The sequence below is a fragment of the Hylobates moloch genome, unplaced genomic scaffold (genome assembly GCF_009828535.3).
Source record: "Hylobates moloch isolate HMO894 unplaced genomic scaffold, HMol_V3 SCAFFOLD_6, whole genome shotgun sequence".
In the NCBI taxonomy this organism is placed as follows: Eukaryota; Metazoa; Chordata; class Mammalia; order Primates; family Hylobatidae; genus Hylobates; species Hylobates moloch.
In genome coordinates this window covers 111,363,300-111,387,570 of record NW_026652281.1, presented here as the reverse complement: position 1 = coordinate 111,387,570, position 24,271 = coordinate 111,363,300, and the positions used below count along the sequence as shown (strand labels likewise).

Below are 24,271 nucleotides of genomic sequence, written 5' to 3'. Positions count from 1 at the left end.
AGAAGCTGGGGGAAAAGGCAGTATATCTGTGGCAAAGTTCCTGGCCACAAAATTTTGGCTACATTTATAAAATTCTAATTCCAGGTGAAAGGGGAATATAAGCTTAATTTTTCTTAAAACTACAAAGAACAGAGACAGATACCAATGAGCTGCAGGCATCATTGTGTAAGCTGAGTGCAGAAATCGTCTGGTAGCTGGGCAGGCATCGTTGGCCAGAGCATGGCAGGCTTTCCATGGCCAAAGCCACTAAGATTTTGACTGCTCAGGACTTCATTTTGGGGCTTCTGGGGCATAAAAGGCCTTGGTACAAAGAGCATGTTATCCTTTTCAACTATGGCACCCTTTTCAGATGTAAGATTCTGAGCTGATAGGAGCATGAGACCAATTGTATTAATTCTTGGATTTAGTCCTAAGTAACTTTTTCTCTATATAACAAGTCTGAATGGATGGCAAGGCAAGAGAGGAGTTGTTCTGTTTATTACATCTCTACCTCTCCTTGAATTTCCTCCTTCATCCCCACTTCATCCTATGGCTTTGTGTTTACATGATGTTTTTATTTTATTTATTTATTTTGAGACAGAGTCTCACTCTGTCACCCAGGCTGAAGTGCAGTGACGTGATCTCAGCTCACTGCAACCTCTGCCTCCCAGGTTCAAGCAATTCTCCTGCCTCAGCCTCCTGAGTAGCTGGGATTACAGGCACCCACCAGGACACCTGGCTAATTTTTGTATTTTTAGTAGAGACGGGGTTTCACCATGTTGGCCGGGCTAGTCTTGAACTCCTGACCTTCAGTAATCCACCCACCTCGGCCTCCCAAAGTGCTGGGATTACAGGCCACTGTGCCCAGCCTACATATTTTTAATACCTCTATTTCTGTTTTCAAACACCACTATGTATTTCACTGCAGATATGAAGGACTCCAACTGGCATTAGAGGGTATGTATTTAAAATCCAAGCCCACTTAGAAATTATAATAATAAAAATAACAACATCTAGCACTTATTATACATTAATTAATACTATTTTGGTGTTATTTATTTATTTTTGAGACAGAGTCCTGCTCTTTTGCCCAGGCTGGAGAGCAGTGGCACGATCTTGGCTCATTGCAGCCTCTGCCGCCCAGGTTCAAGCTCTTCTCTTGTCTCAGCCTCCTGAGTAACTGGGATTACAGGCACACACCACCACACCTGGCTAATTTTTTTGTAGTTTTAGTAGAGATGGTGGTTTGCCAGGTTGGCCAGGCTGGTCTCGAACACCTGACCTCAGGTGATCCACCTGCCTCAGCCTCCCAAAGTGCTGGGATTACAGAAGTGAGCCACTGTGCCCAGCCTGGTTTTATTTATAATTTCATTTAATTCTTAGAATAACCTTATTATTTGTCTATTATAATTATTCCCACTTTATAGATGAGAAAACCAAGACTCAGAAAAGTTAGGTAACTTGCCAAAGTTCACACATCTAGGCGGTTGCAGAACCAGAATTCAAACCCAGTTCCATCTGACTCCAGAGTCGTTTCTGACACCGGTCTACTTTCTCTCTCAGTAAGTTTAGAAGTCAGGGAACTGGAAGGAACAACAACAACAAAATAAACCTAACAATGCCAAGAGAATTGCTGACAAGATATATCTCATTCCCATCCATGCTTAATGTCAATTTTTGTATCTTGGGTAAGGGTGCCTATTATAAAGCTATTTGCTCAAGGTTCTCCTCCTCCTACCCCGCCCCCATCATCAGATGATTTTTATTTATAGCTATGTTTAAACATCATGGGCAACACTCAGACTTGCTGTATAATGATTTTGCCATCTGAGCAAAGATTCTCAAAGCATATTTGCTTTATTTACTCTCTGGTGTTTGCCATTAAATTAAAAAGACAATTCTTTTTGGTTTGCTTTAAATTTTTTGTTCCAAATATTCTTCAGCTCTAGAATTGAGTCAGTGAGGTCAAATAAGTCAAGACCAGATAAGTCAAACTGAATTTTCATTTTCATGTCCATTAGATATTTTGTTCTACAGAATACACAAACATTCTGAATTTCTTCTAAAGAAAAATATATCCTGATTAATTCAGTTCTGTATTGTTTATGATCACGTATGCTTTACTTCACTGTCTGATGCTAAGAGCTTCCTAGAATTCGTTCCTTAAGAAGTTAAGTCATGGCATTTAATCATTTGGCAGGATGTTTTAAGTACATATAATTATTATATCTTTCCTCCATTTTGTGATAGTGGTGAGCCAAGTAACCTGCATCAAGAAAATAAATAACACCTACATTAATGCTACCAACAAGGAGCTCACAGTACTTTGGAAAAACTCGTTATAATTTTAGCACATAGTGGGTGTTCAATACTTCATCATCTACCAAACTAACATCACCACACCCTTTCCAGGTAAGAGAATCTAGGCAGGCTGGGTGCGGTGGCTCGCGCCTGTAATCCCAGCACTTTGGGAGGCTGAAGCGGGCGGATCACCTGAGGTCAGGAGTTTGAGACCAGCCTGGCCAACATGGCGAAACCCGTCTCTACTAAAGATACAAAAATTAGCCGGGCATGGTGGCAGGCGCCTGTAATCCCAGCTACTTGGGAGGCTGAGGCAGGAGATTTGCTTGAAGCTGGGAGGCAGAGGTTGCAGTGAACCGAGATTGCACCACTGCACTCCAGCCTGGGCAACAGAATGAGACTCCGGCTCAAAAAAAAAAAAAAAGAGAGAGAGAATCTAGGCAAAGAGAAATAATGTTGATGCTGTTACATATGTCAGACCTTGGAAGGTCAACTGCATGACTGTGGCTGAGACTTTGTACTTGGGAGTATGCAGTTTTAAATCCTGACCACTATCTTGGGCAAGTCCCTTCTCTTTTCTGAGTGCCCGTCTGCTTCTTGCCTCATCAGACAGTTCTCACATAGGTTCATGGCAACGGTAAAGAATAAGATTAGACAGCACACTGGGTATGGTTTTATAATCATGGGCACTAAGGGATGATTTTTTCCTTATTCATTCCACTTGGTCTTAACTCTTACCCTTCTATTGTTTGGGGATGTTAACTGCAAAACAGGGACAGAATTTGGGCTAAAGGGTCTTTTTCCCAGTCTGGTAAATTAAGTATGTGATAAGACTTCTAGAAGAGTAGATCTGAGGTACTTTCTTTTGTGCACACTAATGGGAGGTGTGAAGGGAAAGCAGAATTGCAATTTCCAGCCTAGGGAGGCCAAGCCAGTCGGCCTCGCCAAACAGGTTGTCTTGGATAAAGGAGGATTTTCAGTCCTGCTATTTGCTGATGGGGCCTCCAGTGCCTTCTTCAGCCTGTTGGTGGGGATGATGCCCTCAGAGCTACAGAGTGAGCACTCTCCTCCCAAGCATCGCTGAGCACTTGGGTGTGGAAGGGTTGCCTGATACTGAGGGTGGGGCGCCTGGAAGACAGGCGATCAGGTTCAGCTCTTGCCTTGCCCTTTATAGTTAAATGTTCTTTGGAAAGCTTCTATATCTCTCAAATCCTGGGGGCATTATGATCTCTCTTCTGCCTATCCCAAACCATATTCAGCCAGTACTGTTGGGAGAATACAAGCTCCAGGTCATGGTCCCTGGTCCGTCTGGATGACCCCTCCGGATCTGGCACAATAGTTGGCGCTCTATGGAACCAGATATTTATGTAAAAGCAGGGACAATGGAATGTGAAAACGTTTCGCAAACTCCAAAGCGATTCATAACCAGACAGAGGTCCAATCCTAGGGTATACGAGCTCTCTTTTAAGCACGTATCACAGCTGCTTCTCACGCCACCGAGACGCGGTCAGGACAGGTGCATCCATCTTCTCTGGGCTTCCCCTCCTGAAAGAAGGCCAGGGCGCGCAGGGGTTGAGGGTCTCTCATTTCCACGGGGAATCAAACTTGGAGGAAAGCAACCACCGGCGAGGAGCGGGGCGCGTGGCAGCGAGCCGCGGTCCGAGGCTCAAAGAAAAGCCCAAGCCTCGCCCCCGCTATCGCACCCGACGAGACACCTAGGTCCGGGGAGGGGTGTGTGCCGGGGAAGTCAGGTGCACTGCGCGGCACTCCCCCGATAGGTACACGCTCCTCCACCTACGAGTGACCTAATTACAAGGTGCCAGCCGCGCCCAGAGGTGGGGGTGGTTAATCCAAGCGGCCACTCGCTGCCCGTTCTTGCCCCCAAAGATGAGGGAAACCCACACGATTACAGAGCCGCTGCACCCCAGATGAGCCACGGGGTCGCAATTCTCGTTTCCGTGATCGGGCTGCCAGGCCCCAGGTGAGGAGCTGAGTTCATCACCAGAGCGGCCTTCCCAGGGGAACCAGTTCCAGGTTGCCAGTAGCCCCGGCTTCCATCCGGTCTGCGCCTGCGCGCGGCCCAAGCCCTCGCCTCTCCTGGCATAGTGCTAAGGGATTAGTCCGGTTCGCCGCTGTGCGCACTGCGCATGCTCCAGCTCCATCCTTCCCTTCCCCCCCACCCCGCCCTCCAGGAGCCACGCCCAAAAAGCCAAGGCGTTCAGTTACCAGCCGGTTACGTCGCGCCTGCGCTTTGACCCCCAGTTTGCGCCCCAATTCCGGTCGTGCGGCCGCCCCGGGTGGGCTCTGCAGTTGCGCAGCTTGCTCCCCGGCCCTTTTCCCCTCCGCTCCCCGCCGCCTCCTGACGCCGGGCGTGACGTCACCACGCCCGGCGGCCGCCATTACAGAGAGCCGAGCTCTGGAGCCTCAGCGAGCGGAGGAGGAGGCGCAGCGGCTGACGGCCGAGTACTGCGGTGAGAGCCAGCGGGCCAGCGCCAGCCTCAACAGCCGCCAGAAGTACACGAGGAACCGGTGGCGGCGTGTGCGTGTGGCCCGTGTGCGGGCGGCGGCGCGGGAGCAGCGCGGAGCGGCAGCCGGCTGGGGCGGGTGGCATCATGGACGAGAAGGTGTTCACCAAGGAGCTGGACCAGTGGATCGAGCAGCTGAACGAGTGCAAGCAGCTGTCCGAGTCCCAGGTCAAGAGCCTCTGCGAGAAGGTGAGTTGTAGTACGGCTGCGGACAGCCGTCGCGGGGCCGAGCCCGCCGAGGAAAGGCGGCCGTGAGGAGGGTGCAACATGGCGGAGGCCGCCGGCCCGGGCCCCCCGAGTCTCCGAGACCGGCGCCCATCCCGGCCGGCGGCAGCTTCCGAACGACCCGGCGCCCCCTGCCTCCCGCGCAGGGATTGGTTGTCGCCGCCACCGCCGCCTAAAATGGCGCCGTTCACCCGACTCCTGTGCTTCTGAGTGTGCCGGCTTTGGCGCCAGACGAGGTGGCAGGGTGAGCAGAGACCCTGTGGGTCATCGTCAGGGACGGTTTTGAGGGTGAGCCGGCTTGGATTCTGCGGCTTGGGAATGGAGCCTGGGCCTCTACGGTGGGCTGAGTAAGAGTCTTTCCGCTTGTACCCAGGCCTAGTTAGGTCCAGAGCTGCCCAGAGGATCCCCCAAAGGCAGTCTTGTTCGGCCATATCCCAGAACATATCTAAAAGTCACACCGTTTTAGTACCCCTTGGTGTTTTGTATTAAACTCACCAAGCGATCTTCTCCAGAAATGAAGGTAAGGGGTGTCTTTAAGAATTTTAAAATTATTCTCTTAACCTAATTTTTACGAAGGTCATGGTGGTAGCTATAAGGGAGGAGTGTAACTTATTTTTCATAGTTGGAAGAAATCGGGAATTTGGTGAGTCATACTACATAAGGAGCTTTTGATTGGAAATCAAGTGTCGGTTGAATATGATTTATATGCTGACTCAAAGCCTTCTCTATGCTTAACACACTTGGCATTTTGCCGTTTATTTTTAAAACGAACAACATAAAATGGAAGCGCGGTAAATTTTGTATCTTTGTTGCAAAAGTTACTTGATAGTATTTTGTGGCTGCAAGTAGTAGTAGTAATAATAACTGTCGACTGAGATTGTATTACAGACATTGTGCTTAGTGTTTAAATAATGTCTCACATACACTGAAAATAGGATGTTGTAGTCCACTTAGTAACACTAAACTTTATATTAGCTAATTCCGTTTTGTTTTCCCCTGGGGGTTGGGGAAACAGGTAGCTAATTTAGCTATTAGCCGTGTGTTGTATTTTTAAATTCTTGTAACTCAGTTTTCTAAAGTACACAAAATGCTGATCTCTGCTGTGAACATTTTAACTTCCCTTTTCAAAATTAACTTTGCAGCATGTCACTTTAGTACAGAATAGTGGAGTATCATATTAGCATTTTGTATTCGTGAAAAGAATTAATGGAGAACTATTATCCTGATTTGTTTGTGGTTTGATGGAAAATTAGGTTCATGAGTTTGATGTATATTTTTCCAAGACAGGCTTTTTTAGAAACCATGTTGTGAACAATTGGAATTTAAGTAAGTCAGATTTAGATTTATTTCTCCCAAGCCTGAACAAAACTACTACTAGTGGATGAGGTGGCACATCATCTGTTGGAGATGCTTTTTAATGGTAGCATGTATTGAATCTCCTATTTCTTTACCCTCTCACATCAAATGAGGTTGGTATTTATTTTAAAGGTTTAAAATTGGCCTTTAAAAATGAATGTATATTGCCAGGTCTTAATTTCTAGGTACCATATATGATGATCTTACAGATTTTTGGAATTCAGTGCATTATATGAAAGACTGTTAAGTCAATAGTTGGCTAGTTGACTAGTCTTTTGAAGAAAACATGGAAAGGAGGGAGGTAATGACGTAACTGGAAGACTGGACTGCGAGTTAGATTTGGACATGAGTCCTCCTTCCGCTCCTACTTGAGTAATTGAAGTGGGACAACCACTTCACTTAGTCTTTGTTTTCCTGTCTATAAATTAAAATGTGTTCTGAGATTATACAGTCAATTCCGTTTTAAATTAGTAGTGTGTTTAATATTGAACATTATTGAATATCTAAGATTGCGTACTCTTTTGAGGGAAATGAAAAGCAATGAAGAATAAGGATGTTTATTGTCGAGGAGCTATGAATCTAGTTGGAAAGAAAAGCATGGTATGAAAAGGTGTGGGAGATGGAGCATGGAAGTAGAGGGTTTGTGTTGGAAACTGTTGTAGAAGATAATAAGATAATACTGGATGCTAGAGTGGGGTAGGTGAAGCTGATGCATCTAATATTGCTTTCCACGTCTTTGTAAAACTAAGGTGTAGTGAGGTAAATCTCCATTGCTTGCGCTCCTTACGCAAATTTTAGTTCTGAGTGCCAAAAGAGATGGAAATAATATTTGAGAGTAGGTGTTACATAAAAGTTTCCGTGGAATGGATCCGTTTTGGTGGATATCATTGTACAACCTTCATACTGTTTATAACTGGTAAGTATTTCAACTTTCAGGATGATATTAAACTTCCAAACTAAATTAATTTGAAGACAGTTTTTTGGGCATGTAGAATCCATGAACTGATATTTTTTGTACAAGTCTTTTAGTAAAACAAAAGCTGTCTTTCACTGTTAATATTTGTGTGCCAATGGCATCTCTGGGAGAGAGCTACATTGTGCTCTTTGGTGTGATTGCCTTCTAAAGAGTAATTTTGAAAATTTGAGGGCTAATTTTTTTCATTAGTGTATAATAATAGTATTTTTTGAAGAAAAGATACTTGTTTGATAATAGTTGATAATTTCTTCAATCATAAGAAGGAATGATAATGTAAAAGCCTTCCTTCTACCCACCTAAATGCCTGATTTGAAGGGGAAATATTTAATTAGTAAAGATAGATGTATACCATAAGAGGTCATTGTTATTAAAAAATCCTGAGGCCATTATTTTGTTATCCTGTTAACAATTAACAGTGTTACATGTTCAGAACTGAGAGAATCTAAGTATGCATTTATAGACAAGAGTGAACATGGTTTTTATGTTACTGACTAGCTAAAAAGAATTTTAAGATGTGAAGGTTTATGTAAAAGCCAAGGTTGTTAATGTATGGTATACTTTGTCGTCTTGAGAATCATAATTTGTTGATAATTTAATAATTTGGTGTGCAGTTTTGTCTCAGGCTCAGTTCTGTAGTCAGCATTACATCAGTGTAACTGGCCTGGTATGTTTCAGTCTACAGATTGAAAGGAGTAAATAGTATCAACTTGCTTTTGCGTTGACTACAGTAAACAGTCTTTTATTATGTGACTTCAGCTTTGGTTTAGCTTGGGTATGATTCTTGGCTTTGTGCTTACCAAACATGTGGAGAACGTTGTTTGACAGCCAGATTTTTTTTTTTTTTTCAGAGAAGTTCTTTACCTAGGTATGCTGTTTTCCATTGCTCTGCAAGCACTATAAATAAAGTGCAGTCAGTCATTAAAATGTTAGTTTTAACATTTATTACATGAGTATGGAAAAAACAAACTGCTTCTTTCTAATTAGATGAGCTGAAAAATATTTGACCAAGATGACATTCTTATATGAAGTGGGTAATATGTTGCTGTATGTGTGTACATTTCATTTTAAAGGCTGTTTGGCTCATTTCTCTAGAAGTGATTTGAATATTGAGGACAAGCAGGTGGGGGAAGCATGTTACAGAACATTATTTTTATCATACTTTTGTAAGATCGTTATTCTCAGTTACAGATACAAACCAAAGACTCAGAAAGGTAAGGTGACTTGACTAAAGGGGCTGAAAGTGAGATTGCAAAGGCTTGTGGATTCTAAGCCTAATGTTCTGGTGTTGCTTCACAGATCCCCTTCTCTTTTCAGAGGTAGTGTTAATAGTGAAAGATGTAGGTAAATTGGGGCCAAGCTAAATTGGGAAGTCAACACTTTCGTAAAATGAAACTTTTTTTTTTTTTTTTGAGAAAAGGTCTTAACTCTTTCACCCAGTCTGGAGTGCAGTGGTGCAATCTCGGCTCACTGCAACCTCCACCTCCCAGGTTCAAGCAGTTCTCCTGCATCAGCCTCCCTAGTAGCTGGGATTACAGGCGCCCACCACCGTGCCCAGCTGTTTTGTATTTTTAGTAGAGATGGGATTTCACCATGTTGGCCAGGCTAGTCTCGAACTCCTAACCTTCCGTGATCCACCCGCCTGAGCCTCCCAAAGTGCTGGGATTACAGGCTTGAGCCAGCGCGCCTGGCCAGAACGTTATTTTTATTTTCATTTCTTGAAAGCTTCCTATTCATGTTACATACTGTTGTCCCACTTTGTCCTGTAATTATTATTCAGTTTTGGATGTAGCTGACAACATTTGCCCCTCAAATAAGATTGGTGAGATGAAAACCCTAGATAATTTCCCTTGTATTCTCGGTATAAATCATGATCCAGAGACTGAGCTCTAAAGTATTCTAATAAAGTATAACTGACTTTTTATATTGTTCATTGCAACTTATAAAATGCCTCTTTTCAGCAGGGCGAGGTGGCTCACACGCCTGTAATCCCAGCACTTTGGGAGGCCACAGCAGGCGGATCACGAGGTCAGGAGACCAAGACCAATCCTGGCTAACACGGTGAAACCCCGTCTCTACTTAAAAATACAAAAAATTAGCCGGGCGTAGTGGCACGCACCTGTAGTCTCAGCTACTGGGGAGGCTGAGGCAGGAGAATTGCTTGAACCTGGGAGGCGGAGGTTACAGTGAGCCGAGATCACGCCACTGCACTCCAGCCTGGGTGACAAAGGGAGACCCCACCCCCCCTGCCCCCCAAAAAGCCTCTTTTCATCCTCTTAGCTTCCACAGTCAAATGTCATGCATGTGTGTATTTGTTTCATGGTCTTCTAGGCAGGAAGCTGTAATGCAGTTAGTTTGGAGTTGACTTCATGAGAAACAGAAAAGGTGAACATTCCCACTATTCAGAAACACAGGTTCCCCAACCCTCCCTACGTTCTCCATTGGGGCCAGAATTGTATGTTTTCAGAAAATTGGCAATAAGGCTAAGTTGAAGCTCATGTACTGTAGAAAGAATGAAGGACCCTTCAGGAGTATGTGGGATAACATTTGTATTACCAGTCTGGTGTGGCCCTGTTTTATGGCAGCAAATACGTTCCCTATCTCATGGTAAGTCAGGTTTGTCAGAGTTACCTGTGAGATATCCTTTGCTTAGTTTGGAAGGGGTAAGTTAGGAAAACTAAGAGACTGGGTTTGGTGGGGTCTTTTATCAGGGTACTGAGGAGAGAGGCAAAGTTATATATAGCAGGGAGACACTATTTACTCTTTCTACTTTGACCCATTTCTCTTACTTCATTATCATCCTTGCCTGAGAGAGCTGTCAACCTCCACTCATACACAAGCAGATCTGAATTGGATGAGAACTATAAAGGAGGAAGATTTTTGTTTTTGTGGGCTTTTTTTTTTTTTTTTTTTTGAGATAGAGTCTCACGGTCGCCCAGGCTGGAGTGCAGTGGCGTGATCTCAGCTCACTGCACCCTCTGCCTCCCAAGTTCAAGCAGTTCTCCTGCCTTAGCCTCCCAAATAGTTGGGATTATAGGTGTGTGCCACCACACCCAGCTAATTTTTGTATTTTTAGTAGAGACAGGGTTTCACCATGTTGGCCAGGCTGGTCTTGAACTCCTTACGTCAAGTGATCCACCCGTCTCAGCCTCCCAAAGTGCTGGGATTACAGGCATGAGCCACTGGCACCTGGCCTGTTTTTGTTTTAAGTAAGTTCTCTTTTGGCTTCTGGGGCAGAAGTGGTAGACCAGGCTGAAGAAGGGAGAGGTGTCTATTGTCAGTAAATGGCTGAGAGGTGGGGTTTGAAAGAATGGTAAAGAACAACCTGAGATTAACTGCTCTTTTTTTTTTTTTTTTTTTTTTTTTTTTGAGACGGAACCTCACTCTGTTTTTTTTTTTTTTTTTTTTTTTTTTTTGAGACGGAACCTCACTCTGTTGCCCAGGCCAGAGTACAGTTGCGTAATCTTGGCTCACTGCAACCTCTGTCTCCCGGGTTCAAGGGGTTCTCCTGCCCCAGCCTCCTGAGTAGCTGGGATTACAGGCATGTGCCACCATGCCTAGCTAATTTTTGTATTTTTAGTAGAGATGGGGTTTCATCATGTTGGCCAGGCTGGTCTTGAACTGCTGACCTCAAGTGATCCACCCGCCTCAGCCTCCCAAAGTGTTGGGATTACGGGTGTGAGCCACTGTGCCCAGCTAACTGCTTAATTTCTTCACAGTGCAGTATTATTGTCTGTTTATTGGTCTGTTGTGGATTGTGGTTTAGAATGGATGAACAAGGCAGTGACACAGATAGGTGTATATCTGAATCTGGTTATTTTTTAAACTAAACGTGACCAGTTGGCGAGTCCCTCTTGCACCCTGTGTTGCTACTTCTGCCTTAGTTTAGTCATTTAGTTGCTACTGCAGATGGGGATTTTTACCCTGCTGGTGTCGGGGCTGGAAGAAGGTTGCAAACCTTTGTCCTAAATGAGGACAAGGAGTAGAATGGGAGACAAGCAGTAGCATGTGTTTACCTGGCCAAAGGCATGCAAAGTGTAGTTCCCAGAGGTTATGGAGTGTCAGTGATGCGTCGTGTGACAGTGTACATTTATTTTTGGAACCAGTATTTAATAAACCCTCATTGTATGCGTTATTGTCACTATTGAGCTTTGTCTAAAAAGCACTACCTTATTCTCGTGTATAAGGATTTCTTAGTTTGGTTTTGCTCTTATTAATAGCACAGTTCTGGATTAGTCAGGAGGTTGACTTTATAGTTAATTCTAGGTAGGGAATGTTTTAGAATGCTTGTGCCGGTGGTGATCAAGTAACTTATTTTTCTGCCACTCATCTGTAAATGAGCAATAATGCCCACTATCTATTTCTTTTGGCTGGCTTTACTTAATAAAATAGGCTTAAGAGATGCTTTAGGATGGGATAGAATTCTAGTAATGAAATCAACCTTAAAGACCATCTAGGCTGGCGGGGCGCAGTGGCTCACGCCTGTAATCCCAGCACTTTGGGAGGCTGGCGGGCGGATCATGAGGTCGGGAGATGGAGCCCATCCTGGCTAACACGGTGAAACCCCATCTCTACTAAAAATACAAAAAATTTAGCTGGGCATGGTGGTGGGCGCCTGTAGTCCCAGCTACTCGGGAGGCTGAGGCGGGAGAATTGCTTGAACCTAGGAGGCGGAGGTTGCAGTGAGCCGAGATCGTGCCCCTGCACTCCAGCCTGAGCGACAGCAAGACTCGTCTCAAAAAAAAATAAAAAAAAATAAAAAAAATAAAAGAAACAACCATCTAGGCTAATTCATCTTATACAGATGAGGGAGGAAACTGAGACCCAGAGTAGTTGAATCTTGTTCATGGTGTATTATTGTGACAATTTTTTAATAACTACATATATAACATTTCTCAGTTGTGTAGTAGATTAAAACTTCTTTTTCTGTGCAGGAATGATTGGGAATGTTTAATTCATTCACATACGTAGGTTAGTTGGTAAAGATTGAGTTTAGTCTGTTGTGCATATGAGACATAGGGCTTTAAGCATCTTTCCTTTTGGTCGGAGGCAAAGGTGATATTGCAGAAACAGATGGGAAAACTCACAAATTTTATATTTTCTTTTATTACACTTTTAGAATTATCCCTCATTCCCAACATTTTTCTTTTATTTAGGTCCTAAGCCTTAGAGCCAAACAGAAAATACTAGTTACTAGAATATTACGTGGAGGGTTAAACTTAAAATGTAACCATACTGATTTTAATCAAAGAAGATTGAAATGTTTCATGAAATATTAGTGGTATTTGTTCAGTATAGTTAATGAAAGACAAGTAGTCATGCACCACATAATGACATTTTGGTCAGTGGTGGACTGCATGTGATGGTGGTCCTATGAAATTATAATGGAGCTGAAAAATTCCTATCACCTGGTAACCTTGTAATGTCATAGTGTTAACACTTTATATTGTTTATGTTTAGTTATACAAATGCTTAACATTATGTTAACAGTTGCCTACAGCATTCAGTACAGTAAATGCTGTACAAGTTTGTAGCCTAGGAGCAATAGACCATCCAATAGCTTAGGTTCGTAGTAGTCTATACTATCTAGATTTGTGTAAGACCACTCTGATGTTCACACGACAGCTAAATCATTTGATGTATCCCTGTGGTTAAGCAACACATGATTAGTGTGAAGAATGGTTTGATAGTTGAAGGAAATTAACTCAAAACTCATCTGCTTCTAGGGCTAGTAATATGTTCTACATCATGTATCACCCCACACCTCAAACTCTAGCCCTGTACACTAACTTATCACAAACCTTGGATTTTTTTGCACAGTTATCAAAATGACATATCAAAACAACCGTTCATCTTGACATAGAAACAGTATGAGACAAAATGAAATTCTCTTGGAATATTGAAAAAATTTTTTTTGCCTGTTAATTTAGTAATTTTACTTATTAAGAGTTTTCAAATGATTTCAGTTCTTAAACTGAAAAATAAAATTCAAAAATTAATTGCATTTTTTCCAGTGTTTCTTCTATGTCTTTATATTGGTAGAACTGTCCAACTATATGGTAAGGATGTGAAATGTTAAATTTACTTGAACTAGAGTTACAGTGAACATTAGAATTAATAATCAGACTTTTTTTTTTTCTTTTTTTTGAGAAGGAGTTTCGCTCTTGTTGCCCAGGCTGGAGTGCAATGGCGCGATCTTGGCTCACCGCAACCTCCACCTCCCAGATTCAAGCAATTCTCCTGCCCCAGCCTCCTGGGTAGCTGGGATTACAGGCATGCGCCACCACACCTGGCTAATTTTTATATTATTAGAGATGGGGTTTCTCTGTGTTGGTCAGGCTGGTCTCAAACTCCCGATCTCAGGTGATCTGCCTGCCTCGGCCTCCCAAAGTGCTGGGATTACAGGCGTGAGCCACCTCGCCTGGCCAATAATCAGACTTTTAGTAGTAAAATTAGTTTCAAAAATGGAGATTCCTTTGTCAAATAGTACTATTAGTAGTACTAAGATTGTAAAGAGGTTATTTGTGTCTGATTTTGAGTTTGATCCTACAGAGAAGACAGGTTAGGCCAGCATTGACATTTTCCATCAAGGGCAGAATTGATGATACAAAAACTTGATTTCTGTCTAAGCATGGTGGCTCGTACCTATAATCCTGGTGCTTTGGGAGGCGGAGGCTGGAAGCTTGCTCGAGACTAAGAGTTTGAGACCAGCTTGGGCAATGTAGTGAGACCACCGTTTCTACAAAACAAAAAACAGGTTTCTTTAGTTAAGTACAGATCATTGATCTGTGATTAATCTGAACACTTTTTCCTCAGTATAGACCTTGGGGTTCTTCTGTGTTTGACTACCTTCTTTTGAAGGAAATCACCTTTTTTTTTTTTTTTTTTTTTTTTTTTTTGAGGCAGTCTCACTCTGTTGCCCAGGCTGGAATGCAGTGGCACAATCTCAGCCCACTGCAACCTCCGCCTCTTGGGTTCAAGTGATTCTCCGGCTTCAGCCTCCTGAGTAGCAGACATTACAGGCATGCACCACCATGCCCAGCTAATTTTTGTATTTTTAGTAAGGCGGGGGGTGTTTTGCCATGTTGCCCAGGCTGGTCTCAAACTCCTGACCTCAAGCGATCCACCCACCCTGGCCTCCCAAAGTGTTGGGATTACAGGCATGAGCCACCGTGCCCAGCTGAAACCACTTTCAATATACCTTTAGGAAAATACTTTTAGTTTCATCATGATCGCTTTCATGTAGCTAACAACAAAAATGAATATTAACCCCAAATATTGGAGCTAGTATTTTGAAGCAGGTTATTTCTTGGTATACTTTAGTGCCAGAATTGGTACTGCTATGTGATTAACTGTTTTTGAGACTAAGAAAACATTTTGCTGGACATCTGATGAAATTACCTTAAAAATAGTGCTTGGGTGTTTTCCCTGGAGTGTAGTGGCAAGAGTACTCTGTTGTCCATCAGAGCCACTTGCTGCTCTCAGATGGCATTGCTGTCAAATGGCATAATCTGATTTCATTGGAGTACCCAAGTCCTAAGACTTGAAGAATAAGGGTTATTATCTCAGTCTCATCTTTTCTCTGAGATAGCATTTGTTCAGGAAATGTTATCTGTTTTCAATGGTGAAGGGAGTGAGAGTCTGCTTAGGAGTTACTGTATACATTAAACATTGGTGACCGGCTTTTAAAGAATTAGAGGCTAGGCCCGGTGACTTACACCTATAATCCCAGCACATTGGGAGGCCAAGGCAGGAGGATATCTTGAGCCCGGGAGTTCAAGACCAGCCTAGGCAGCATAGTGAGACCCTGTCTCTACAACAAACTTTTTACTTTTTTATTTTTATTTTTTGAGATGGTGTTTTGCTCTGTCACCCAGGCTGGAGTGCAGTGGCATGATCTTGGCTCACTGCAACCTCCACCTCCTGGGTTCAAGTGATTCTCCTGCCTCAGCCTCCTGAGTATCTGGGACCGCAGGCAAGGGCTACCATGCCCAGAATATTTTTGTATTTTTTTTTGGTAGAAATGGGGTTTCACCACTTTGGCCAGGCTGGTCTCGATCTCCTGACCTCAAGTGATCCACCTGCCTCGGCCTCCCAAAGTGCTGGGATTACAGGCGTGAGCCACTGCACCCAGCCCTACAAATAATTTTTAAAAATAAATTAGTTGGGTGTGGTGGCACACCTGTGGTTCCAGCTACTCTGAGGCTGAGGCAAGAGGATTGCTTGGGTCCAGGAGTTCTAGACTGCAATGAGCTGTGATCATGCTACAGCACTCCAAGCCTGGGGAACAGAGCAAGAACTTGTCTCAAAAAAAAAAAAAGTAAATAAATAAATATCAGACACTTCTCAAGCCCTAGGTCCCAATTCATTTATTTTTTATTTTTTTTTGGACGTAGGATTCCAAAATACTTCAAGGTCATTATTAAACATTTAAAGTTAATGTCATAATGTTAACGATGCAGGTTTAAGATGCTGATATAAAAAGAAGCTTGAGTAGTTGTTGTGTAATCCTAGGATTATAGATTTTAAAATGAAAAACTCTTAGAAAATGGCGAGATGTGGTAACTTTTCTTAATAATTGTAGGAGAAAATTGCAACGCAAAAATGGGCATAGAAAATTTCTGGCTGTATATTTAAAAAATAAGAGAAACAAAATGCCAAAAAGTTACTTAAAATAACAGTTTAAAATAGTTTATACAAATACTTAAGAACATCATCTAGCTCTTGATTAGATGTTCAAAAATATGCATGGACAACTTGTATAAGAGGAGAAATAACTGATGGTAAATAAACATGGAATAAAAAGTTTGTACTCAGAAATGAAAAATGCCATTTAAGTTAGTGAGATCACATTGTATATCTGAAATAGCTGAGAATGAGTATATTTCATTTATTATTGTATAACAAATTGGCATAATTGCGTTTTATAGTACGTATGAAACAAAAGAAGTTAATGCTATTTTGCCCCATAATTCCACAATTAAAGCTTCTTGAAAGGAAATAATTCAAATGAGCAATAATACTGTACATGTATAGGTCTATTTAGAAGGGCATTATGTAGTTTTAAAAAATCACTATAATGTAGAAACGAGTTAGTGAGTATGAAACTTTAGGACACAAAATGAGATGCCAATCAATTATAAATAAGAGGTCTGTGTGGGTAAAAACTGAAAAGTAATAGAAATGAGAAGAATTCTGGTTGGTAAGAATAAGATAGTTATATATCTTAAATTTTTCATTGAAATCTTAACCTTTTAATGTTTCTTTTTTTAGCCTTTTTTTGTTAGTTTGTTTTGAGAGTCTTACTGTGTTGCATAGGCTGGAGTGCAGTGGCGCGATCTCAGCTCACTGCAACCTCTGCCTCCTGGGTTCCAGCAATTCTTATGCCACAGCCTCCCAAGTAGCTGGGATTACAGGCCTGTGCCATCTTACCTGGCTGATTTTTGTATTTTTGGTAGAGATGGGGTTTTACTGTGTTGGCCAGGCTGGTCCCAAACTCTTGACCTAAAGTCATCCACCTGCCTTGGCTCCCAAAGTGATAGAATTACAGGTGTGAGCCACTGTGCCTGGGCTTTTCAGCCTTTTTTTAATGCAAAGAATTGTGACATGGTTGTAATCATTTTGTGCTTTTATTTATTTATTTTGAGATGGTGGTGTTGCCCAGGCTGAAGTACAGTGACATCATCATAGTTCACTGGATGAACATAGTTCACCTTGAACTCCTGGGCTCAAGCAATTCTTCTGCCTCAGCCTCCCTAGCAGCTGGGACCACAGAGTGCACCACCAGGCCTAGCTAATTTTTATTTTTTGTAGAGACAGGGTCTCACCACATTGCCCAGGCTGATCTTGAACTCCTGAGCTCAAGCAATCCTCCTGCCACAGCCTTCCAAGTAGCTGGCACTACAGGTGTGTACCACTATGCCCAGCTAATATTTTAATTTTTTTGTAGAGATGGGGTTTGGTATGTTGCCCAGGCTGAGCAGTAATATTTTGAAAGGAATCTTTTTTTTTTTTTTTCTGAGCAGTAGGTCTCAATAATGCACTTAAAATACTCAGTATATCATGCTGTAAGCAGATGTGCTGTCATCCAGGCTTTGTTGTTCCATTTCTAGAGCACAGGCATAGTAGATTTAGCATAATTCTTAAGTGCTAAAGAATGGCTTAAGTGCTTTCAGAATGGTGAATGAGCATTGGCTTCAACTGAAAGTCACCAGCTACATTAGCCTCTAACAAGAATCAGCCTGTCCGTTGAAGGTTTGAGGGCAGGCATTGACTTCTCTAGGTAGTAAAGTCCTAGGTGGCATCTTCTTCCACTAGAAGGCTATTTCATCTACATTGAAAACCTGTTGTTTAGTGCAGCCACCTTCATCACTTATCTTAGGTAGATCGTCTGGGAAACTTGTTGTAGTTTCTATATCAGTACTTGATGCTTCATCTTGCCCTTTTATGTTATGGAAATGGGTTCTTAAATCTCATGAAGCAGTCTGCTAGCTTCAAGCTTAACTACTGCAGCTTCCTCACCTCTATTAGCCTTTATAGAATTGAAGAATTAGGACCTACCTCTGAACTAGGCTTTGGCTTTTAAGCGAATGTTGTGGCTGATTTGATCTATCCAGACCACTAAAACTTTGTCCATATCAGCAATAAGACTGTTTGGCTTATTTACTATTTGTGTGTTCACTGAAGTAGCATTTCTAATTTCCTTAAAGAACTTTTCCTTTGCATTTATACCTTGGCAGTTTGGTGCAAGAAGCCTACCTTTAGGCCTGTCTCGAGTTTCCATATGCCCTCCTAAGTTTAATAATTTCTAACTTTTCATTTAAAGTGAGAGATATGCAACTCTTCCTTTCACCTGAACATTTGGAGGCCATTGTAGGGTTATTAATTGGCCTAATTTCAATATTGTGTCTCAGGTTAGGGAGGCCCAAGGAGAGGGAGAGACAGAATGGCTGGTCAGCAGCAGTAAGAATATATACGACATTTATTAAGTTCATTGTCTTATGGGCACGGTTGGTAGTGCCCCAAAGCAATTACAATAGTAACATCAAAGATCACTGATGACATATCACCATAACAGATACAATACTAATGAAAAAGTTTGAAATAATTTTAGAAGTACCAAGATGTGACAAAGAGACAAGAAGTGAGCACATGCTGGTGGGAAAATGGTGCTGATAGACTTGCTCCACCCAGGGTTGCCATGAAGCTTTGATTGATAAAAAAATGCAACATATGCAAAGTGCAATAAAGAGAAGCACAGTAAAATGAGGCATGCCTGTAGTTATTGTGTGCTCTTAAGGAAATTACTGTTACTATTTTTGAGGTGGAGTCGCGCTCTGTCACCCAGGCTGGTGTGCAGTGGTGCGGTCTCCGCACACTGCAACCTCGCCTCCCAGGTTCAAGTGATTCCCTACCTCAGCCTCCCGAGTAGCTGGGATTACAGGCGCCCGCCACCACGCCTAACTAATTTTTTTGTATTTTTAGTACAGATGGGGTTTCACCACGTTGGCCAGGCTGGTTTCGAACTCCTGACCTCAAGTGATTCATCCGCCTTGGCCTCCCATAGTGCCAGGATTACAGGCGTGAGCCACTGTGCTCGGCCAAAAATGATAAATAAGTGGTTAGTGAATCCGTTGTTGGTTCATGTACTTTTAAAAATTGTCTTCTGCTGGGCGCAGTGGCTCATGCCTGTAATCCCAGCCTTTGGGAGGCCAAGGCGGGTGGATCACCTGAGGTCAAGACTTCGAGACCAGCCTGGGCAAAATGGTGAAATCCTGTCCCTACTATATAAAAAAAAATTAGCTGGGTGTGGTTTGCACCTGTAATCCCAGCTACTCAGGAGGCAGAGGTTGCAGTGAACCGAGATCGCGCCATTGCACTCCAGCCCGGGCAACAAGAGCGAAACTCTGTCTCCAAAACAAAACAAAAAAAAAATTGTCTTCCATGAAAAACAGCATGGATGATTTATGAAGTTTAGTTTAAGCCTGCTTTGTTTGTAATTTCATGTTACTACAGTGGTTATGATGGCCTGTATTCAAGAATGTTGAATCTGTGGGTCATTTATCTTATAGCTGATTGTTTTATAGTGGGTTGGAAATAAGGTTGTGGGATTTCTGAATCCAAACCAGAATACTGAGAGGACACTGGTAATAATATAGTGTCCTCAGTGGTGCATGCCTGCAGTCCCAGCTACTCGGGAGACTAAGGTGGGGGGATTACTTGAGCTTGGGAGATAAGGCTGCAGTGCGCGGACAACAGAACAAGACCTTGTCTCAAAAAAAAAAAAAGATTTTAAAACAGCATTAGGAGATACACCTAATGCTAAATGACGAGTTAATGGGTGCAGGAAATCAACATGGCACATGGATACATATGTAACAAACCTGCACATTGTGCACATGTACCCTAAAACCCTAAAGTATAATAAAAAAAAAGAAAAAAAAAAGAAAAAAAAAAGCATCCTCAAAGATTGCTTTCCTTCAAGTTAATCTGCAGATTTTTGGATTCTAGGACAGTATGAGATGTTAACTTCCCACAGTTACTTGTGATAAAGTCTTATTAAGAGAATAGTCTCATTCCAGTTTTAACCTTGTTCTTGGAAGTTTATACCAAATTTTTGTTGGCTTGAAATTCATTCATTTCAGTCTATACCATTTGACTGAATTTCAGAAGGGTTCTGATAAAACCAGCATGGTACTAATTACATTCTTTTTTTTCTTTTTTGAGATGGAGTCTCGCTTTGTCACCCAGGCTGTAGTGCAGTGGCATGATCTTGGCCCACTGGGTTCAAGTGATGCCCCTGCCTCAGCCTCCTGAGTAGCTAGGATTACAAGTGTGTGCCACCATTCCTGGCTTTTTAGTAGAGCTGGGGTTTCACTATGTTGGTCAGGCTGGTCTCGAGCTCTTGACCTCAAATGATCCGCCTGCCTTGGCCTCCCAAAGTGCTGGGATTACAGGCATGAGCCACTGTGCTCGGCCCTAATTACGTTCTTTTAAAAACTTTATCTTAATTTTTTCCCCAGATTTTGACCATATTAGCTAAGAAATTTGAGGTCCTGGAAAAATGTTTTAGGAGAAGCAAAAGGTTTGGTATGCGTGTTTTGCTTTTGCTTGTCCTTCAGTTCTTAATTCAGGTGATATGAGACTTTATTAGAAGTCAAAATGCCAGAGTAAAAAGGTGATTATTAAAAATACAAAACCTCAAATGTCAAAATTAAGTTACTTAAAAGTCTGGTTCTACCATTTACTTTGAGTATTAAACTAGGCAGTTGAGATTGTATAACCATCTTTGAAAATGATGGTTGCTAAAGGTCTGGAGGCTCTGGAGGTGATCCATAAAGCCACTCTTATTAGGTGCTTTCAGGATTTACAAGTAAGTCCTTGTGATAGCACAGCTTATCTTTATTTTTAGTTTTTTTTTTTCTGAGATGGCTGTCTACCAGGCTGGAGTGCAGTGGTATGATCACGGCTCACTGCTTCCTTGACCCTCCTGGGGTCAAGTGATCATGGCTGACTGCATCCTTGAACTCCTGGGCTCAAGTGATTCTCCCAGCTCAGCCTTTTGGGTACCTAAAACTGCAGGTGTGTGCCATCACAGATGGCTAATTTTTTATTTTATTTTCTGTAGAGAAGGGTCTCAATATGTTGTTGCCCAGGCTGGTCTCTGAACTCCTGAGCATCCTCCCGCTTTTACCTTCCAAAGTGTTGGGATTACAGGCATGAGCCGCTGCACTCGCCAAAATGATCTTTTTTTTTTTTTTTTGAGACAGAGTCTTGCTCTGTCACTCTGGCTGTAGTGCAGTGGAGTGATCTTGGCTCATGCAACCTCCGCCTCCCAGGTTCAAGCTATTCTCGTGCCTCAGCTTCCCAAGTAGCTGAGATTACAGGCATGCACCACAACACCCAGCTGTTTTGTGTTTTTAGTAGAGACGGGGTTTTAACACGTTGGCCAGGCTGGTCTGGAGCTCCTGACCTCAAGTGATCCACTCGCCTCAGCCTCGCAAAGTATTGGGATTTGGGATTACAGGTGTGAGCCATCGCACCCAGCCCAAAATGATCTTTTATATGAACATCTGTAGCTTTTATTGTTCTAGTGTTCTGGTGTAGTCTGTTTTATTGTAGTAACTATCTGAGAGCTGGTAAGTTGAGACCAAAACAACAACAACAAAACAACCAAAATCATGCTTAAAACTGGTTCTTTCCAAGGTTGCGTTTTTGTTAAGATCTACTTAATAGTTGATTGGGTGATTTTTTTTTTTCTTTTCTTTTTTTGTCTTTCTCTGGTCGAGGGATGGTTGCTTCTACTGTATACCACTGTTATCGCCAGTATTTAATTATACTTGTTCTGGTCTGTGAAGTTTGGTAGGAAGGGAAAAAAGAGCTTTGGTTGGCTTTTCTAGATTCACAAGTTAGAAATTTCACTTAAGAGTTAACTGTTCTTTTTATTTTAAAGGACAATTTGATAGTGTCAACATTTAAAAATCAAACTACTAGATACACTAGTTAAGTTCACTTCATAGTATCTTCTCTCAAGAAATGTGCCCGCATATGTATACAGAAGAGAAAATACGAGGATATATATTGCTGTAGTTTCACACCCCTCTGCTGTTGTAATTGGTCAGGGGAATACTCTGCCTCCGCTATGAGAAATTAACCAGCTGTCTCAATAAATGTTATGTATTATTATATATTGTTAGAAAAGCAGGCTGCTGAACAATATTGTTTCTCATTTAAAAATGCAAAGGAAAACTATTGTTTCTGTAGACATACAGTATGTGTGTAAACTTTGTAAACAAAGTTTTAAAGGATATACAGACAGTCCCCGATTTTTCGACTTAATAATGGTGTGAAAATGATAGACATTCAATATACTCCTCAGTTTATGATGGGACTACATCCAGATAAATGTATCATAACTTGAAAACATTGTAAGCTGAAAACACACTTTTGACTCGATTATATTTACGATAGGATTATCTAGATGCAGCTGTGTTACAAATTGAGGAGCATCTGTACATCAAAATTTTATTGATAACTTTGCCCAGAGGGGGTGGGATTGTGTAGGGTGCTCAAAGGGAACATTTCATTTTATCTGTGCCAAAATTTTTTACAAGAATGTATTACTAATTTGTGTAGTTTAAAAAATAGATAACACTGTTTATCGGTGTGATTTGCCTAAATCAAAATAAAAGCAACAAATAGCATTTAGACTTCATTTTCCTTCATGATTTGAATAGAAATTTTGAGTCAGTTGTAGTAAGGAACTTCAGGCAGTCCTGAAAGTCAACTTTTTATTATTAATACAGAGAATAGCCTTGCAGATAAACAGATATTCACAGATGTATATTAACATTTAACTTCTGATAGATTTAAATGTGCAAATTACATTATGGCAAGATTTACATGGTATATAACCATCTGTTTTCTTATGTTATGCCCTTTTAAAACTTCTGAATAACTTTTGCAAGTTTCTTCTCAGTGTAGGACTTACTACATTTAGTTATTTTCATTAATATATGATAGGTGTTAAAAAACACTAGATGTGGTATTAATGCCAGACAATCTTGGTTAATGGGATATGCCTAGTGAATTTGTGTTTTTTAGTGATAGTAAATGGGAAGTTGGAATTATCCTGCAGAGAAAAATTTCAAAATGAAGTAGGATTTGATAATAATGGGTTGTACATATTTAATAGATATCTCAGGCCGGTATAGTGGCTAACGCCTGTAATCCAGCACTTTGGGAGGCAGAGGTGGGCAAATCATTTAAGCTCAGGAGTTTGAGGCCAGCCTGGACAACATGGTGAAACCTCACCTCTCCAAAAAATACAAAATAGGCATAGTGGTGCACACCTGTGGTCCCAATTGTTCATGGAGACTGAGGCAGGAAGATCGTTTGAACCTGGGAGGTGGAGGTTATAGTGAGCCGAGATCACGCCACTGTACTCCAGGCTGGTCTCGAACTCCTGGGCTCAAGCCATCCACCCGCCTTAGCGTCCCAAAGTGCGGTGGTTCTTAAACTCGATTGCACACTGGGAAAAGGAGGGGTGGGGATGCTTAAAAATTATTGATGGCTTGATTCCACTCTCCAAAATTCTGACTTTATGAGGGGAAGGGATGGGCATTGGTGTTTTCGTTTTTGTTTTGAGACAGAGTCTTGGTCTGTCACCCAGGCTGGAGTGCAGTGATGCGATCTTGGCTCACGGCAACCTCCACCTCCCAGGTTTAAGCAATTCTCCTGCCTCAGCCTCCCAAGTAACTGGTACTACAGTCATGCACCACCATGTCTAGCTAATTTTTTTGTATTTTGAGTGGAGACGGGGTTTCGCCATGATGGCCAGGCTGGCCTCAAACTCCTGACCTCAAGTGATCCCCCCGCCTTGGCCTCCCGAAGTTCTGGGATTACAGGTGTGAGCCACTGCGCCTGGCTGGGCATTGGGATTTTTAATGTGCAGCTAAGATTGCATACCAATGCTTTGAACCCAGTCCTTGTCATCTGTGGTTGTCATGGCTCATTAGCAACAATTCTGTGGTAATTTGGTATCTTATGTAAAGTGGTCTCTCCCAGTTTCCCTCTCCCTTTCCTTTGTGACACTTAACACAGTGTACTTTTGGCTTGGTTACTTGTTTGTGGTCCTTCTCCCCTCTACGGTAGTGGGAATGAGCCATCGCGTTCACCACTATATGTCCAGTTGCTAGCATGGGGCCTGGTACATAGTAGTCACTCGGATGGTTGAGCAAATGATTTTCTCACAGGTATGAGCCACGGTGCCTGGCCAAAAATATGTTTTTAAAAAGTCAAACAGAGCTGAGGTGAGGTGGCTTATGCATGTAATCCCAGCCCTTGGGAGGATGAGGCTGGAGGATCACGTGAGACCCCATCTCTACAAAAAAGTTTGTGAAAATTAGCCAGC

General features: G+C 42.2%; 1 protein-coding gene across 1 annotated transcript in view; it reads left to right on the top strand.

Annotated features, from left to right (window-relative positions):
* Positions 1–4,641: 4,641 nt before the first annotated feature.
* Positions 4,642–24,271, top strand: part of PPP2CA (protein phosphatase 2 catalytic subunit alpha) — a 29,570-nt gene continuing 9,940 nt past the window's right edge. The window contains exon 1 of the mRNA XM_032157919.3: positions 4,642–4,994. Within this exon, the coding sequence (XP_032013810.1) occupies positions 4,893–4,994 (102 nt within the window). The 5' untranslated portion in view covers positions 4,642–4,892. The remainder of the gene's footprint in view (positions 4,995–24,271) is intronic.